The sequence below is a fragment of the Leucopleurus acutus genome (genome assembly GCF_964270905.1).
Source record: "Leucopleurus acutus genome assembly, chromosome: 16".
Lineage (NCBI taxonomy): Eukaryota > Metazoa > Chordata > Mammalia > Artiodactyla > Delphinidae > Leucopleurus > Leucopleurus acutus.
Window position 1 is genome coordinate 5,893,221 of NC_139158.1, and position 18,541 is coordinate 5,911,761.

The window sequence follows — 18,541 nt, forward strand, 5'->3', positions numbered from 1 at the left end:
ACACTCACATCATACAAATCGAGTCCAATCCTCCTTTAAGCATACCCCACATCCATTCCCACGCCACCTAGTACTGTGTTTCTAGGTCTTTCCCATCCCAGTCACTCTCTCCCTTTGACCACTGCCCACCCAGCTCTCCTTGAAGAATGTTCTATATTAACAGGCATTACATGACAAGGAAAAGGGAAGGGGGCCCACCGTCAAATAAATATAAGAAATACTGGTTAAACTGCAACTCAAAGTTTGTCTAGGTAGCTATAGACCATCCCACTCTGAAGATCTTCCTTGAAGATCCTGAAAGGTAACCACTAAACCACATGTTCTTAGGAGATGGATTCCACATGGCTTTAAGGTACGAGTGGTTTAACTGCATTTTTGACAGATGGAGGTGAAAGTGTGGAAATTTTTATTATCATTCAAATTTTAAAAGCTTTATACCTTTAGTACACCAAGGGGAAGGGGTTCTTAAAGAGGTGACTTTTTGGGTCTGGTCCCTGATTTAGGAGTTGTGGAGCTTTGGTATGTGTTTGTTAAGTGCTTTAAGAATTCGTGACCTTGGTCCCGGGCTGGTAAGGTTGTGCCAGTTTCTTCTTCCTTCAGGGGAGAAGAGACACTGTTATACCTCCAGGCTCTCAGCACATTATTCCTGCACAATTGACTCCTTCACATCTTCTGTGGATTAGAATTTGCTCTGTCAGACTTGAGGCTCCCTCAGAGGAGAGATCAAAGGAGAGAAGCATTGAACTATTGTTCAGGATGGACCTTAAATGCAGTTTGTGCATGTGGTGAAACATACATCCCATAAAATTTACCCTTTTTCACCACGAAGTAGACAATTCAGTAGCATTACTTCGCCACCACCACCATCTGTCTCCAGAGCTTTATCATCATTTCAAACCAAAATTCTGTACCCATTAAACAACTCCCCATTCCCATCTCCCTCCCAGCCTCTGGCAACCACCCTTTTACTTCCTGTCTCTATGAATTTGACCACTCCAGGTCCCTCATGTATGTGGAATCATACAGTATTTGTCCTTTTGTGTCTGGCTTTTTTTTTTCTGGCCGCACCGCGTGGCATGTGGGATCCAGTTCCCCCAACCAGGGATCGGACCTGCACCCCCTGCATTGGAAAGGCAGAGTCTTAACCACTGGACCTCCAGGGAAGTCCCCTGTGTCTGGCTTATTTTTAAAAGCAGTTTTGCTATAAAGAACATTAACCTTACATTGAGTTAAGGGTATGATAGGTGTAGCAATTGCTTCTAGGTCAGAAGTCTTTAACTTGGAGCCCTTGGAGGAGTCCTCAGGAGCCGTCTCCCCTTTAAGGGGTGAGTTTCCTAATTACAAGGTTTTCTTAGGAGGCTTTAACCCAGAAGATGCTAATCACTGTTCTGGGTCTTCTCTGCTTTGAGGTCCCTCTTGGTCCCAAACTAAGATTAGCTGCCACTCATTAGGAACAGCTACCAATCTGGTCATATCTACTGTATGGCTCTGGATTTTGCTAATGATTCAAGTTTGACACCTAACAGAGTGTAAACCCCTAGTCCCATGTTTACCTGGCCACTTAGGAACTTTGATCTCACCTTCCTCATATGAAAAATATCTAATGGAAAACTACAAAGAGTCAATGAATCTACGACAAAGGAGGCGGGATTATACAATGGGGAAAAGACAGCCTCTTCAAAAAATGGTGTTGGGAAAACTGGACAGTTTACATACAAAAGAGTCAAACTGTACTACTTTCTCAAACCATATACAAAAATAAACTCAAAATGGATTAAAGACTTAAATATAAAACCTGAAACCATAAAACTTCTGGAAGAAAACACAGACACCAGTCTTAGTAATATTTTTTTTGGATAGGTCTCCTCAGGTAAGGGAAACAAAAATAAACAATGGTACTATAGAAAATGAAAAAGCTTTCTGCATAGCAAAGAAAACTACCAACAAAATGAAAAGGGCTGCCTACTGGATGGACAAAGATATTTGCAAATGATATATCTGATATGGGGTTAATATCCAAAATATACACCTCATATAACTCAGCATCCAAAAAAAAAAAAAACCCTGATTACAAATGGGCAGAGGGGGCTTCCCTGGTGGCGCAGTGGTTGAGAGTCTGCCTGCCGATGCAGGGGACACGGGTTTGTGCCCCAGTCTGGGAAGATCCCACATGCCGCAGAGCGGCTGTGCCCGTGAGCCATGGCTGCAGAGCCTGCGCGTCCGGAGCCTGTGCTCCACAACGGGAGAGGCCACAACAGTGAGAGGCCCGCATACCACAAAAAAAAAAAGTGGGCAGAGGAACTGAATAGATATTTTCCCAAAGAAGACATACAGATGGCCAACAGGCACATGAAAAGATGCTCAGCATCACCAATCATCAAGGAAATTGCAAATCAAAACCACAATGAGATATCACCTCACACCTGTCACAATGACTATTATTAAAAATACAACAGGGCTTCCCTGGTGGCGCAGTGGTTGAGAGTTCGCCTGCCGATGCAGGGGACACGGGTTCGTGCCCTGGTCCAGGAAGATCCCACATACCGCGGAGAGGCTGGGCCCGTGAGCCATGGCTGCTGAGCCTGCGCGTCCGGAGCCTGTGCTCTGCAGCGGGAGAGGCCACAACAGTGAGAGGCCTGCGTACCGCAAAAAAAAAAAAAAAAAAAAAAAAAAAAAGTGCTGGCGAGGGTGTGGAGAAAAGGGAACCCTCGTGCACTGCTGGTGGGAATGTAACATGGTGCAGCCACTGTGGAAAAGAGTATGGAGGTTCCTCAAAAAAATTAAAAACAGAGCTACCATATGATATGGTAATTCCACTCCTGGGTATATACCCAAAGAAAATGAAGACACTAGTATGAAAAGATACATGCATCCCAATGTTTATAGCAGCATTATTTACAATAGCCAAAATATGGAAGCAACCTAAGTGCCCACTGATAGATGAATGGATAAATGATATGATATTATATATATATACACACAATGGAACATTACTCAGCCATAAAAAGAATGAAATCTTGCCATTTGCAACAACATGGATGGACCTACAGGGCACTGTGCTAAGTGAAGTAAGTCAGACAAACACAAATACTGTATGATTTCACTTATATATGGAATCTAAAAAGCAAAACAAACACAACAGAAATAGAGTCATAGGTAGAGAGAACAAACAGATGGTTGCCAGAGGGAAGGGGGATGAAAGAAATAGGTGAGGGAGATTAAGAAGTACAAACTTCTAGTTATAAATGAGTCATGGGTATGAAATATACAGTATGGGGAATATAGTAATATGTAATATCTTTGTATGGCAACATATGGTAACTAGACTTACCTTGATCATTTCCTATACATTTAAAAAGGTATAGAAATATCAGATCACTATACTGTATATCAGGAACTAACGTAGTATTATAGGTTAATTATACTTCAAAAACAAGCAGACTCATAGAAAAAGAGATCAGATTTGTGGTAACCAGAGGTGGGGGCGGGGAGGGGAAGGCAAATTTGATGAAGGCAGTCAAAGGGTAAAAACTTCTAGTTATAAGATAAATGGTTATTAGGGATGTAATGTGCAACATAAGTAATATAATTAACACTGCTGGGACTTCCCTGGTGGTGCAGTGGTTAAGAATCTGCCTGACAATGCAAGGGAATCTGCCTGCCAATGCAAGGGACACGGGTTTGATCCCTGGTCCAGGAAGATCCCACATGCCGCAGAGCAACTAAACCTGTGTGCACAACTACTGAGCCTGCGCTCTAGAGCTCACAAGCCACAACTACTGAAGCCCGTGCACCTACAGCCCGTGGTCCGCAGCAAGAGAAGCCACCACAATGAGAAGACCATGCACCACAACAAAGAGTAGCCCCCACTCGCCACAACTAGAGAAAGCCTGTGCGCAGCAACAAGACCCAACGCAGCCAAAAATACATTAATTAATTAATTAATTAATTAAAAATACACTGCTGTATGTTATATACGAAAGTTGTTGGAGTAAATCTTAAGAGTTCTCATCACAAGGAAAAAAATTTTTTCCTTTTATTTCTTTTATTTTATACCTATGATATGATGGATGTTCACTAAACTAATTGTGCTAATCATTTCATGATGTATGTACATCAAATCATTATGCTGTACACCTTAAACTTATACAGTGCTTTATGTCAATTATATCTCAATAAAACTGGAAGAGAAAAACCACAATGGGATACCACTTCATACCCATTAAAATGGCTATGATCAAAAAACAAAACACAAGAAAACAAACAAACAAAACAACAACAAAAAGAAACAGAAAACAAGCATTGGTGAAGATGTTGAAAAATGGGAACCTCTGTGTGTTGATGTAAAATGGTATATACACTATGGGTAACAATATGGTGGTTCCTCAAAAATGAAAAACAAAATTACCATATGATCCAACAATTCCACTTCTGGGTATCTACCCCAAAGAGATAAAAGGAGGAATTCGGACATATCTGTACTCCCATATTCATAGCAGCATTATTCATAATAGCCAAAAGGACAACCCAAGTGTCCATCAGTGAATAGATGAACAAAATGTAGTATATCCGTACAACAGAGTATTATTTAGGCTTAAGGGGGGAAATTTTGACAAATGCTACAGCACAGATGAAACTTGAAGACATTATGCTAAGTGAAAAAAGCCTGTCACAAAAGGACAAATACCATACAATTCCTCTTATGAGGCACTTAGTAGTCAAATTCACAGAGACAGAAAGTAAGATGGTGGTTACCAGGGCCTGGCGGGGAGTGGGGGGGTGGGAAACGGGGCATTTATTGTTTAATGGGGACAGAGTTTTCATTTGGAAAAGTTCTGGAGATGGAACGTGGTGATGGTTGCACAACAGTGTGAAATGTACCTAATGTCAGTGAACTGTACACTTACAAATGATTTACATGGTAGGGACTTCTCCAGCAGTCTAGTAATTAAGACTCTGCCTTCCAGTGCGGGGGCTGCGGTGTGATCCCTGGTCAGGGAACTAAGATCCCACATGCTGTGGGGTGTGGCCAAAAATTAAAAAAAAAAAAAAGATTTACAAGGTAAATTTTATGTTACATATGTTTTACTATAATAAAAAGCTTTTAAAAAGTATCTAATGCTCTCTGATCATTATTCCCTGCTCCTGCAGGAATTCTGGGAGATTTTTGTTGAGTTCATTCCCAATCAACATATTCTGGAAAGAGACAAAATGCAGTAAGTAGCAAAAAAGTTTGTTCAAAAGCTGGGCCTGCCTTCATCGTTTGTATTTCTCAGTACAAAGTCACTTTAGCATCATACTCCTTTCTTCCCCCTCTCCCTCCCCTAAGAGAGGCGAGTAGGGGAAAACAAAAACAAAAACGAGTGAAATTCTACACCAGAGGCAGCAGGACAAACTTCTATGAGATTAATGGGTCTAGAACAGCTTCCAGGAGCCAGGAAGCTGCCACTCAAAGGTGGCCTGGATAACATGGATGGGGAGAAGCTCAGGGCCAAGTCATGAGAGAAGTCCGCCTGTCCATCACCCACATCCCAGGAACAGCTCAGGTACCTGCCAGGTGATCACCTGCCCAGGAGGTTTGGGCACTTACCTCAGAGAAGTGTCTCTCAGTAATGTTCAGAGCAGTCAGGGCAATCTGACGGTTCTCGTGAAGTTGCAAAGCCTCAATTCTATCAATCCCACCGAGTCCTTCTATCAGCAGACACATGCTTTCCTTCTGAGAAATCTTCTCTGCTGCCTGTGGGCCGTAGAAGAGTGAGACTCTGCACCAAAGCGCTTAGGACGTGGGGCTTCACCTCAGCAGAATCGGATGAAAGCCACCCACTCCAGAATGGGCAGTTGTAGTGTTATTTTCCCAGACTGACTTAAAATTGCATTGTCTTCCTCTCATTTTGGATATTTGTCATCTGTCTATTGAGGTTTATCTTCATTGCACAAAATACAGTATTTTTTTTTCTGAATATGCCATCATCTATATATCCATCACTAAACACTATTTGGTAGGTATCTCCCTTCTAATTAATAGAGATTGCTTTAAAAACAGAGAAAAGAATGTTCAAGTGATGCTATGTAAATGCAGATGTTCTGGCCCTGCACTCCCTGGAAAGCCTTGAGGGGTCGGGCAGGAGACCCTGGGTGACAGAAGCCACACCATGGCAACTAATGAGGTCCCTGGAAACAAATGATGTGATTTGATTTCATCCAATGCTGATCATTGGATTTCTCATCCATGGGTATTCACTCACTCAGCATTTGTACATATACTACGAGCAAGGAACACAAAACTAGAAATAAAGGTAGGATTTAGAGAAAGCCTTTTCATAACTCACACTATCGGGGGAGACAATAATTGGTGTAGTATAGAAAGTATAATATCCTGGGATAAACCATATTGGAAAAGAATATAAAAAAGAACGCATGTATTTGTAGAACTGAATCACTTTGCTGTTCAGCAGAAATTAACACATTGTAAATCATCTATACTTCAATTAAAAAGTTAATTAAAAAAAGAAAGTATAATAAATGATCAGAGTTTTAATTTATAGAAAGAAGATGTGTACAAGAGGCTTGGAAAGTATCGAGTTCTTAATGGATAGTACGGTGCCAGGGTCCATCACAGGGTAACAGCATCCCCAAGAGAAGGAATGGCAAGGACAAAGTTGTGAGGGAATAAGTGCTGCATATTTATAGAAAAGGGAGTGGTCCAGATAAACAGAATATTTGGGGGAAGTGGAGAGAGAGAAAGAAACAACTTTGGCATCCTATAGGGTTCTGCTGACTATTTTGTGAACAGTAATAAAAACAAACAAACGAACAAAAAACCCAAACCTTCTTATGGATCAAATTAAATATTGTTTAGGCCATAATTTATCTGATGAGAGTTTTCACTTTTATCTAAGCCTTGATACCTTCTAGTCCTATCTGTACATTCAAAATGAGCTCTTGGCTTTCAGTGAAAAAATGGAGGTAAGAACCATTGTGCTACGTGAGCCTCCAAGAAAACTGGGAAGTGGGGGATGCCCCAGGGCAGTAGGAGCCCTGGAGAAGGATTCTGGACTTTGACAGAACAGCAGATGGCCCCCAAGTTACCTCAGAGAACCACAACTGCACTCTGCTGCCCACTTGAAACTGTTTTCTATCTCATCTTGATTTTTTTCAGTGTCCCACGTGCCACTATCTGATATAGGGGCTTCACTGGTCCATCAGATGGGATTTGCCCAGACTCTCCCAAGAAAAAATATCCCAAGTGTTTAATTCAAATGAATGAGATGAACTTAAATTTCTATAGCCCCCCAAGTGTGCTTTCACACTTTTTTATGTCCAACTTCGCCTCTGGCTGCCAAGTGGGTACTCTGTGTCTGTGATTTGCTCAAAGTCTAAGCGTCTAATTGGGCTGTTTCCAATCTGTTCTTGACTCAGGTCAGTTCTTTCCAGGACTGTTACATGAAAAGGATGCTTTAAGTGAGCTTTTAAAAGGAGTCCTCTGGGGACTTCCCTGGTGGTCCAGTGGTTAAGCATCTGCCTGCCAATGCAGGAGACACAGGTTTGAGCTCTGGTCCGGGAAGGTCCCACATGCCACGGAGCAACTAAGCCCATGTACCACAACTATTAAGCCAGTGCTCTAGAGCCCCCAAGTCGCAACTACTGAGCCCCCAAGCCGCAACTACTGAAGTCCACATGCTCTGGGGCCCGTGTGCCGCAACTACTGAGCCCATGTGATACAATTACTGAAGCTCTCGCGCCTAGAGCCCGTGCTCTGCAACAAGAGAAGCCACCGTGATGAGAAGCCCATGCACCACAACGAAGAGTAGCCGCAACTAGAGAAAGCCTGTGCGCAGCAATGAAGACCCAGCACAGCCAAAAATAAATAAATAAAAATAAATAAAAGGAGTCCTCCGGTGTTACTTTGAAACTTTTCAAATGGCTTAGTCACATATAAAAAGACCTTAACCAAATGAATATTGCCAGTCCCCACGATGGCCTGAGATGATCCCAGCCTCTGGGTATTTATGCCCCTGTGTAGCCCCCTCCCATGTTGAAATGGACTGATCTGTGTAACCAATAGGATGCTGTTGAAATAACCTCCTTCACAGGTCATAAAAGACATTGGGGCTTCCACTTTGCTTTCTAAGGTCACTTGCTTCAGGGCAAGCCAGTTGCCATGATGCGAGGGCACTCAAGCAGTCCCAGGGAATCCATGTGGTAAGAATAACTTTCTAGGCATGTGAGTGAGTCATCTTGGAAGCTGATCCTCCAGCCTCCACCGAGCCTTCAGATGAAACTGCAGCCCCAGTTTCCATCTTGAACTTCATGAAAGACCCTGAGCCAGAACCATCCAACTATGCTGCCTCCAGATTCCTAACCCCAGAAACCATGTGAGATAATAAATGCTTGTTTTAAGCCACCAAGGAGTAATTTGTTGTTCAGTATACAACCGACGCAAATAGTATGTAAATATTGGCTTAACTTACATTTCAGAAATAAGACTTTTCTAGAATTCTAATTCAAGGCTTTGTAGTCCATTTTCCCAGCCACATAGCCGAATGGAAAAGGAACTCTAGTATGGTCCCTCGAGATCTATCATCGCTAACGTCCTGCTGCTTCCTTCAAGTATATTCTATGTTTCAGTCTTCCAAAAGAGCCAGCCACGTGGCTCATTGACTATTTTTTTCCTTGCTTCAGACCTTTGATTGGTTTCTCCTTCTCACTCAGAGCAAGTCCACGTTCTCACAGACCTTCCGTGATCTGGCCCCTGGGTCCCTTGAGCCTGTTTCCCACCACCTTTCATCCCTTTGTTCTGCTCTGGCCACACCCCCCTCCTTGCTTTTTAAGGTTTCCTTCACCTAGAGTGCTCTTTCCCAGGTATCCACAGGACTCACTTCTTTCAGGTCTTTGCTCAAATGTCCTTCCTCAGTGAAGTTTCTCCTAACTACTACATACAAGAGATCACCATCCCCTCTCCACTCTGGGCCATCAGTAACTACCCCTCTATCAGATATATTTTACCCGTAACTCTCTATCTGATGTCTGTTCCCCTCCCCACTAATACAAAAGCTCTATAGAACAAGGACTTTGCTTTGTCATTTCCTGAACATCTAAAACAGTGCTGGGCACACAAACACTTATCTGAGAAAATGAAGATGATGGACCGTCTTTGAAAGGCCTCTTGTCTTGTCATCCACAAGATGTGTGGACAAAGGGAGGGGGTGAGGAAGTAGAGAGGAAAAGAGAATCCTAGTTAGGTTTTTTGTTTTTGTTTGTTTTTTGTGTGTGTGGTATGCGGGCCTCTCACCACTGTGGCCTCTCCCATTGCGGAGCACAGGCTACAGATGCGCAGGCTCAGCAGCCATGGCTCATGGGCCCAGCCGCTCCGTGGCATGTGGGATCTTCCCGCACCGGGGCACGAACCCGTGTCCCCTGCATTGGCAGGCGGACTCTCAACCACTGCGCCACCAGGGAAGCCCCTAGTTAGGTTTTAAGGACCAAATTAAACATCTTAATTTAGAGACTGCTATTTAGAAACCCACCTGTTCAGAACAGCTCACCTGGAGGATAAAAAAGAGGATGTCGAGAATGATGAGAACAATTTTGGTGTCTGGGATGGTGAGAAGATTTATTAGTGGCTCCAGGACTCCAGCCTGGACAAGCTGGATCAACTGGTCCACGGTGCCCCCAGTTGTGAAGTTAGCCACTGTCCAGACAGCCTCTTTCTGGACTTTAAATTCTCCCTGCAGAGAGAGAACATTTCCATTCTTGACAGATCCTGAAGAATTTAAATACAGTGATGCAAACATGGTTCAATTTCTAGGTAGGCTGGACTACCTAATTCCCAGGACTATATGTGCAATTTACACAGAATCCCTTGGCAACCTGCCTTTAGTTTTTGAGCAGAAGACAGCATCTTTGAGAAGCCAAGGAGGAGGAAAGGCAGACTCATGTGGGGTCTTAGAGGGAGGTTCTAAATTCAAACAGACTCACTTTCTTAAGTCAGGTTATCGGAAAAAGAGAACCAACATTACCCAATCAATACAAATTAGGGATTTTAGGTTATAGTGACCCATGGCTACATTTCTAGTCTTTCTGCTCCAGTAAAACTTTGGACAAGAAGCTCCAGAGCTACAAAGTTGAGCACACAGTCTGGAGGGGACAGAGGAAAGCCACTGAAATATCACTCAATGCATCATTTACATTTATAAAAAGCACTTGGCCCACAGAGAAGGGAGTCATTTATCACAGATCCTTCTATCCCTTTGAAGGAGGAGTTATTCCCATTTTATGGCTGGGGAAAACTGACTCAGTTTAAAACAAAGTTAAAAAAAAAAAACACCAAAAAACCAAACCAAAACAAAAAACGTATGGCTCCAAGCAAGCTATAGTTCAAAAGGTACAGTTTGAAAAAAGATTACTCCTTGATTCTGACTAGATATTTCTGATTAGAATACGTACAGACTCACAGCAGGATAGGAAGTGTCCGATAGACTGGAAGACGCCATGATTTGGGTAGCAAACCTGGGCTACCTTTTTGTACCTAATGCACACCTGGGAACCCACCAGCCAACCTGAGAGCAGGACACGGCCAGTGCCTCCTTTTCCCCATCCTACTCAGTAACCTCTGTCCGCAACCCCAGGTCACCACTCCTGACTTGTTTCACAAGTCGACGGTTTAAACATAGCTCATCCACTAAAAGGTGACAAAAAGAAATGCTGACCCTCGTAATTGTCCTGGGGAAAGGAAGTGGGAATCAGGAGGAAGAAGGAAGCTTTATTGTATTTCTACTGTTATATCTGTATTTTCTATATATATTACCCCTTTCATCAATGTGATTGTTACACTGCAAAGTCTTCAGTGTATAATATCACTGTAACCCGATACGTTTTTCCTCCTAAAACAAAACCAAGCCAAACCTCATCCCTTTTTGCCAAGGAGAGTAGATGGCACATTCTTTTAACGCTAGAGATGAACCAGTATTTACCAGCTCAAGATTCCTCTGGGCATTTGAGCTGTGGGATCACCTTTTCACTGGCCAATTCTTGCTGAGTCTTCTAAATTTTTAATGGATTGTTCAAAATGGGATGCCCCTTTCTTTTTTTCAGGGAGAGTTAGGAAACTTAATGTTTCATAGGTTCGTCATGATCTCAATTAGTTTTGCCTCTCAGCCTGCCTCTGAAGAGCTAAAGAAGTTCAACACAGGGCCCGCTGGAGAGTAATCTTTTGTCACGTGGGCCACTTACGTTTTCTAGAACAGCCACCAAGGGAGGCAGCACACCGCAAGCGATCAGCTGCTGGATGTGCTGGCGGGGCCCCGCGGCCACGTTGCTTAGGGCCCAGGCTGCCTCCTTCTGGATGGAGGAGCGGGGGTGTGTGAGGAGCTGGGGCAGCACAGCTAGGATGCCTGCGTCCAGGGCCAGCTGGGTCTGGTGGTCCGTCCCTGTGACAATGTTCCCCACAGTGCGCAGAGAGGGGGTCTGGAAGAACAAGGTGAGAAAGTGTCACCAAGTACCACGAATTCATCACCGTGGAAGGTGACCATTGCACCAAGCTCCGTGCCCTCCCAAACATCCATCGTGCTGTGCTGATGGTTTTCTGGAAGCCTGTGAACAATGATTATATCCACGATCCTTATTAATTCTGTGCATCCATGGCTGTTTACATAGTTTAAAGGTACTCACTAGCCCCCCAGTAGTTCCAGCTCAAGTGGTATAGAGGTCAAGAGATAGATTATCAAATGATGCTGTCCTTTTCATATCCTTACATTGGGAAAATTGGTTAATTGATGGTTGCCTTTACAATGTAATAATTTCTACTGAATTTGTATTTAGCACGAGTATCAAGTTTCTGTTGTAGGGACTTCCCTGGTGGCACAGTGGTTAAGAATCCACCTGCCAATGCAGGGGACACAGGTTCCAGCCCTAGTGTGGGAAGATCCCATATGCTGCGGAGCAACTAAGCCAGTGCGCCACAACTACTGAGCCTGCACTCTAGAGCCTGCGAGCCACAGCTACTGAGCCCGCGAGCCATAACTACTGAAGCCCACGCGCCTAGAGCCTGTGCTCCACAACAAGAGAAGCCACCGCAATGAGAAGCTCACGCACCGCAACCAAGAGTAGCCCCCCTCGCCGCAACTAGAGAAAACTCGCGCGAAGCAACAAAGACCTAATGCAGCCAAAAATAAAATATAAATAAATAAATAAATAAATTTAAATAAATAAATAGTCAACAACCACAAACCACTTTGGGAATGAGGCTGGTCCCTATAATTAACCTCATTTAAAAAAAAAAGTTTCTGTTGTATATGTTATTAGAGCTAGTGAAATCTCAGTGGCCTTTTTGTTTTGGTGTATTCATAAAGCTTCTCTCAATAACCTTGAAGGTCCCCAGGATGGGTCTATGATTGGGCTTAAGACAAGTGTCCTAGGAGGGCTGACTGTGGATTTATTTTGGTTTCTCTGCATGGTAGTGGCAGCCCCAGCACAGCCCATCAACAGTTCTAGAGTTTTCCTAGCCTATCATGCTAGGTATCTGCTACTCGAGTGAGAGATGTTAGAAGTGCCATAGGCCAATCACAGCCTTGCCAGGACTGCCGCAGCTGGGCCCCAAGCCCCCACGATGAACAACTTCTTGAAGATGTTGTCTTCACACCTTCCATGATCCCGGCACTATCCCCAAACTAACCTTGACTTCTGAGGAATGCTACCCTCATCTCAGAACAGATGATGGCTAAGACTGCATAATATACAATATTAGGCATAGAAATCAAAAGGGGTACCCATGCTTCAAACTACATTTTCAAGAAGTATATTATGTAAGTGACATATGTCTCAGAGTCAAGTATTTGACCTTGGTTTTACTTACTTTTCACCTATATCTGAAGTAGTCTAAGAGAACCAGCTGGGGAGAGGATAAGGGGGAATTATCTTTTATACTTGAGTAAGAAATTCAAATGTTACGAGCTTCACGTTAAAACACACACACAGACACACAAACATGCACACCAACTTGTTAATGTCTACATGCATAGACCAGTAGAATGAAAGGCCACAAGAGAATAGTTCACTGGGTGGAGGGATTATAAGCAATTTTAATTGGTGCTCTTCTATCTTTTCTAGTTATCAGACCAAGAAAAAGTAAGTCACTGAATACCCACTAGGATTTTGGATCAAAGTCGATTCAAGTCTTTGGCTACAGAGTAGCAGAGACCAGGGAAATGCAGATGAACAGCTTTGTTCCAGGTAAAGGATGAATGTCAGCTGGGGAAGGCTTGGGGGTGGGAGAGAACAGAACCTGCTCGAGTGACGATGACCCACAGACTCTAATCTGAAGGCTCCTACAGAGACCGACACGACCCGGGACACTTACCAAGACATTGAGTTCTGAGCTGCTCATGAGCTCAACCAGCCTGGGCAGGACCCCCGTGTCCACCACTTGGCCGATGCGTGTATCACAGCCGTCGGTGAGGTAGGACAGAGCCCAGCAGGTGTCCGAGAGAACCTCTTCATCTGGGTGCCACAGGAGGTGGAAGAGGGTGGGCAACATCTGCTTCACTGCGTGATCAGAAGGGTATGGGTTCTTGTTCCGGCACAGGTTGGACAAGGTCCACGTGATGTTCCGCAGGAATGTGACCTGTAACGAGGAGACTGTCTCCAGCAAGGGGTGCAAAGAAGGAAAACACCAATGGCAATGTGTCCTGACCATCTTTGATCAATAGGATCGACCCGCATGAACCCAAGCCTTTGAGCTTCAAACAGGAATTTATTCTAGGTAATAAGTATAGGAGGAACGCAAAGAATGAGCTTTGTTTTATATGCAAACGTCAGATGGAGGTTTCCTTATATTCTTCAAAATGCCCTTCCCCACTTGACTCGATTGATGACCTAATTTCATTTCTCATTGATGAAACAAAGATCAGCAGGAGTTACTTGGTCTTCCCACCAGCCTATGAACTCTACCAACATGTCCTAACCACGTTTTTGACCTTCTATTTGAAGATCAGTCTTCCCATCCATCCCCAGGATCACCTCTCTCCTCTGGATCAGTCCCACCAGTATAGAAACACACTCTGCGACATTCAACCCCTACCCTTGGTGCCTCTCCAGCCATCACCCCACTTCTATTTTTCAGAATCCATCCTCAAGCAGGCATCCGTATTCACTGTCTATCTTCTTCTTCTACCCCTTCTAGTCTGGTTTCTTCCCCTACTTCTTTGGAGTTAGTGATGAAATCAGCTCCTTCCAAGTCACCAAATCCAAGCTTTTTGAAAAAGCTCTTTTTGCCATCTGTGACACCAAGCCTGGTGTTGTACTGCCAAATGGGCTGTTTCTCCTCATTCTTCTTAGCAGGTCCTACTGAGTTCTGAATTTCAGAGCCCTCAGGACTTGGTCTTGGTTTTCCTCACACTCTAGAGCAGAGGTCAGCCAACTTTTTCTGTAAAAGGCCAGATACTAAAGTTTTTCAACTTTGCAGGCCACGTGGTCTCTGTTGCAACTTATCCATTCTGCCCTCTAACACTGCAAAAGCCACAGACAATATGTATGTAAATGAATGGGTGTGGCTGTAAATAAGTAAAACTTTATTTCAAATTTCAAATAAGTAAAACTTTATTTAAAAAAACAAGCAGTTGGCCAGGTTAGATTGGCTGATCCCTGCTCTGGCTGACCTTGCCCAGCTGGATGACACATACATGCACAATCATCTAGATAGACCTGCATATCTATCTACCTGTTGTTGCTGCAGTGATGCCTCTCACTGGCTTCAACTTAATAGGTACAACTAAGGCTCCAGTTCCTTCTTCCCTCTATCCTCCCCACATCTCTAGGAGGACAGTGCTCTAAACAAACTAACCTGAAACCCGAGGGCATCCTCACTTCTTTCTGTCTCCCCCTTCTATGCCCATCACAGCAGCAACCCAGCAATCCATCTGCTTCTCCATCTCCCTCTGCTATAATCCTATAGCAAGCAGCCAGAATGGTCTTTCTGGAAAATCAGGCCACTTTACTTCCTGCCTTGAAACCCTCCAAAGCCTTCCTTTTGCCACCAAGATGATGTCTAAGTCCCTCGCCCTACTTGTCATCTTATATTGCTCTCTCCTTGCAAGCTCCCTTGGTCATGCCAGCCTTTTTCCGGTTCAACCATATCAGGTCTCTCTCACCTTGAAGGCAGGGCATCTATTCCCTTGACTTTTGGAAGCTGCCTTCTCTTCACTTTTGTTTGAGGCAAATCTAGAACCCAAATTCCACTCCTAACCCAGGGAGTCCTCTAGTGTTGCCACAGCAATCAACTTGGACCCTAAGCTTCCAACCTAGACCCTATTTATTACCCAGGAACAGACCTGGTGAGCCGCTAATTCTGTCTGTACCCCTGGAACAGAGAGCTCAGTCATCTACTTTTGCAGGATTGTAAGCTTAGAAAAACTTGAATGGGTCTCTTCTAATCCCCAGCGCCGCCCGCAAAGAAAGATCAGCACTACTGCCCTTGAGGACAAATTTGGATCAACTTCTACCCAAAGTAATATTCAGTCCTAGGCCTTGTTCATAATTACTATTGTTAGGGGGGCCGGGCAGCAACAACATGGCCTAGCATTGATTTGGAATTACATACCCCATTTCCCAACTTTGGGAACCTGTTACCTAACTAGGTTACCTCATTAAAAAGACACTCACTGGGGACCTCCCTGGTGGTCCAGTGGTTAAGAATCTGCCTTCCAATGCAGGGGACGCGGGTTCAATCCCTGGTCAGTGAACTAAGATCCCACATGTCACGGGGCAACTGAGCCGCACGCTGCACCTACTGACCCCATGCACCACAACTAGAGAGAAGCCTGCGCACCGCAACAAAGAGCCCGCATGCCGCAACTAAGACCCGATGCAGCCAAATAAATAAGTGAATAAATAAAATTAATTTAAAAAAGACATTCACTGGTATACTTGATGAAACCAGGGTCAGCAGATGTGGAATGGCATCACTCAAGATAACGTCGTCTCTGAATTTTGGTCCATCACCTACAAATAGACAAGAACATGACACTCAAAGAGGGAACAGAGAGAGTCCTGGGGTGGGTGAGTAATTCTTCACAAGTCTCTGCAAAGGGGGAGAGGCCAAAACTCATTCCTAGGTTGGGCAAGTAGATAGTATAGCCATGAACTAGACCCTGGGTCTCTGACATGTTGGTTGAATAGATGGCCTGATGTGGAAATCAGGCACCACACAGCAGGGATTGCTATAAGCAGAGTCTCTGGACCCATCAAGGAGCCAGCCAACTGGGCCCAGGCAGTGCGCTCTAAATGCTGGTGGCATCTCACAGCATGGTTCTCAGGAGACAAAGGCCACTATGGACCAAATTGTCTTCCCAGAAGGCTTTGACATGGGGCAGTAACTTCCAAATGCAACTCAGAACAAAGTCTGGGAGATGGACAGATTCTAGCCATCAGTTTTCTGCTACTTTGGCTAGAATACCAATTTTAGACCCTAGACGTCTCAGCCTGTAATTCTTCAATCATCAGGCAAGGTATAAGTTATACTACACCACCCGATTTTGCCTGTTCCTTACTGCACTAAGCAAAATGAGAGACGAAATCTCTGTAATAGTTGCTTTATTTCTGCAAGCTTTTAAAAAATAGACTTATTTTATATTCTGTGTTTGCTAATTCCATCCTCTGAAGTCCTTGGAGGTCTAATCCCATTGTTTGCTTCTGCTGACCCAGTCATAGTGGATTGTTGACTTTCTGAACTTGAAATTGCTAATATTTGGCTGATCTTAATTTGTCAAAATCCTGAGGGGCCCGACTGAGTTTGTTTCCCCCAGAGAGCGTCACATTTATATTCAGCCAGGGATCCTGGAGTTCCTAACCTGACAGCACTCACTCCCCAGCTTGTGTTTTCCCAGACCATGCAGGGAATACAGTATCCAGTCCCAAATCCATGAGGCCAGTCTTAGGATTGCATTTTCAGGGGAGACTTTTATCCTAAACTAAGCAGACATTTTCGTGTGTATTCCCTGGGCAACTTTCACTGAAGGTAGAATTCTTTTAGGGTACTGGGTGATGTAAGGGTCTGTCATAAAATCCCCACATTGCATGAGCCAAAGACTTGTCTTTTGTTCCTGAAGCCACTAAGCCCTGAGGCTGTAGGACCCCAGTCTTGGCAGGTGTCCCTAGGCAGCCTGGAGCTTCAGAACATACCATGCCTTCTAGCTTCAGCTTCAATTTTTGGTCTCTGAACTTGACTCTGAATTTCGGAAAGGCCCGTTCTACTCTTCCCAGCATTGCTAGGTATTTATACTTAAAATGTCTGATCTACAATACTACCCAAAGAATTCCCATCGCATGCCACTCACAAGGCCTACCATTTTCTTTGCCCCCTGCCCCCCACCAAGGGGAGAGGCTCACCTGCTATATTACCAAGGGCCCACACTGCCTGTTCACACACAGTCATATGAGGGGAAGACAGGAGCTCAACCAAGGGCTGGATGGCCCCTCCGTCCACGACAGCACGAGTCAGCTCCGAAGTACCGGAGGCAATATTGGTCAGAGCCCAGGCTGCCTCGAGCTGCAAGCGGGGATGAAGGGATGACTTCAGGAACTCCACCAGCCTGGGAATGAGCCCTGCATCAACAATCAGCTTCAGAGGAGGGTTCTTTTCCCGGGACAGCATTTTCCTTCACAGTGTAAGAGAAAAGACAAGAACATGTCCTGTGAGGCAGGTAAGAAGAACCTCCTTTATGGATGTTCTTGGCATTCCTAACTATCAAATGAAACAAACCCCTGGGCCAGAGCTCCTTCATATCCTAGAGTTCAGCCTGTAGCACTCTGCAGTGATGAAGCAATATTTTTCCCTTTAGTTATTATCTATGAGCCGCCATTCCTGTTGAGGCCAATTTAAATTAAGCCATTCATCTCTGACCACACTTGTGTATCTTAAGTTGTTCTCAAGGACAGTGTAGAGGAGCAATTTCATCTCACTTTTGGATGGACCGGCCTTTTCTTATATTGTGTGGGCATTTTGCCACTGCCAAGAAACCAAATAGGCTGCTGGAACCCATGTCTAGCTATGCATCTGTCAATAATACAAGTCTGTTTGATGATACCTGGCTGCCTGGGTGGCCTGGAAACAGAGTTCTGGATCTGAGGCATTGACACCATTGATTATTTCTTGCAGGGTGAGGCTGACCTGCAAGGAGACATACATTCAAGTCAGAGTCTCTGCCAAAAGGAACCACAGGTCATCTAGTCTAGCCATCTATCTGATTAGAAGAAGCTGGCTTGAACACTATGTCTCAATGTGTATGCTGGTCTGTATTAGGGGAAGGAAGAACATTTGGTGGTCTCACTGATTTGTGGGACACTCTCCATGCTCTGGGGGATAGGTAATTCCTATCATCACTTGGATCCCCAGCACCTTTTTATCCCATGCAGTAAGAACATGCTAGTGGGTGGCAGCAAAAATGGGAGAACAAGGACCTCAAAATTCTCTCCTCCAGAAAAGCAACAAGAAACCTGAAAAATAGAATCAACTTTTTTAGAACTCTGGAAACTGACCAAAGGTTTG

General features: G+C 44.3%; 1 protein-coding gene across 1 annotated transcript in view; it reads right to left on the minus strand.

Moving 5' to 3' along the window:
* Window positions 1-465: 465 nt before the first annotated feature.
* The window catches only part of KPNA7 (karyopherin subunit alpha 7), a gene marked incomplete at both ends in the record, with an annotated part of 33,446 nt that continues 15,370 nt past the window's right edge, over window positions 466-18,541 (minus strand). The window contains 8 exons of the mRNA XM_082856829.1: window positions 466-594; window positions 5,591-5,737; window positions 9,546-9,728; window positions 11,233-11,466; window positions 13,358-13,621; window positions 15,914-15,996; window positions 17,383-17,651; window positions 18,081-18,163. Coding sequence (XP_082712955.1) covers window positions 466-594; window positions 5,591-5,737; window positions 9,546-9,728; window positions 11,233-11,466; window positions 13,358-13,621; window positions 15,914-15,996; window positions 17,383-17,651; window positions 18,081-18,163 — 1,392 coding nt within the window. The remainder of the gene's footprint in view (window positions 595-5,590; window positions 5,738-9,545; window positions 9,729-11,232; window positions 11,467-13,357; window positions 13,622-15,913; window positions 15,997-17,382; window positions 17,652-18,080; window positions 18,164-18,541) is intronic.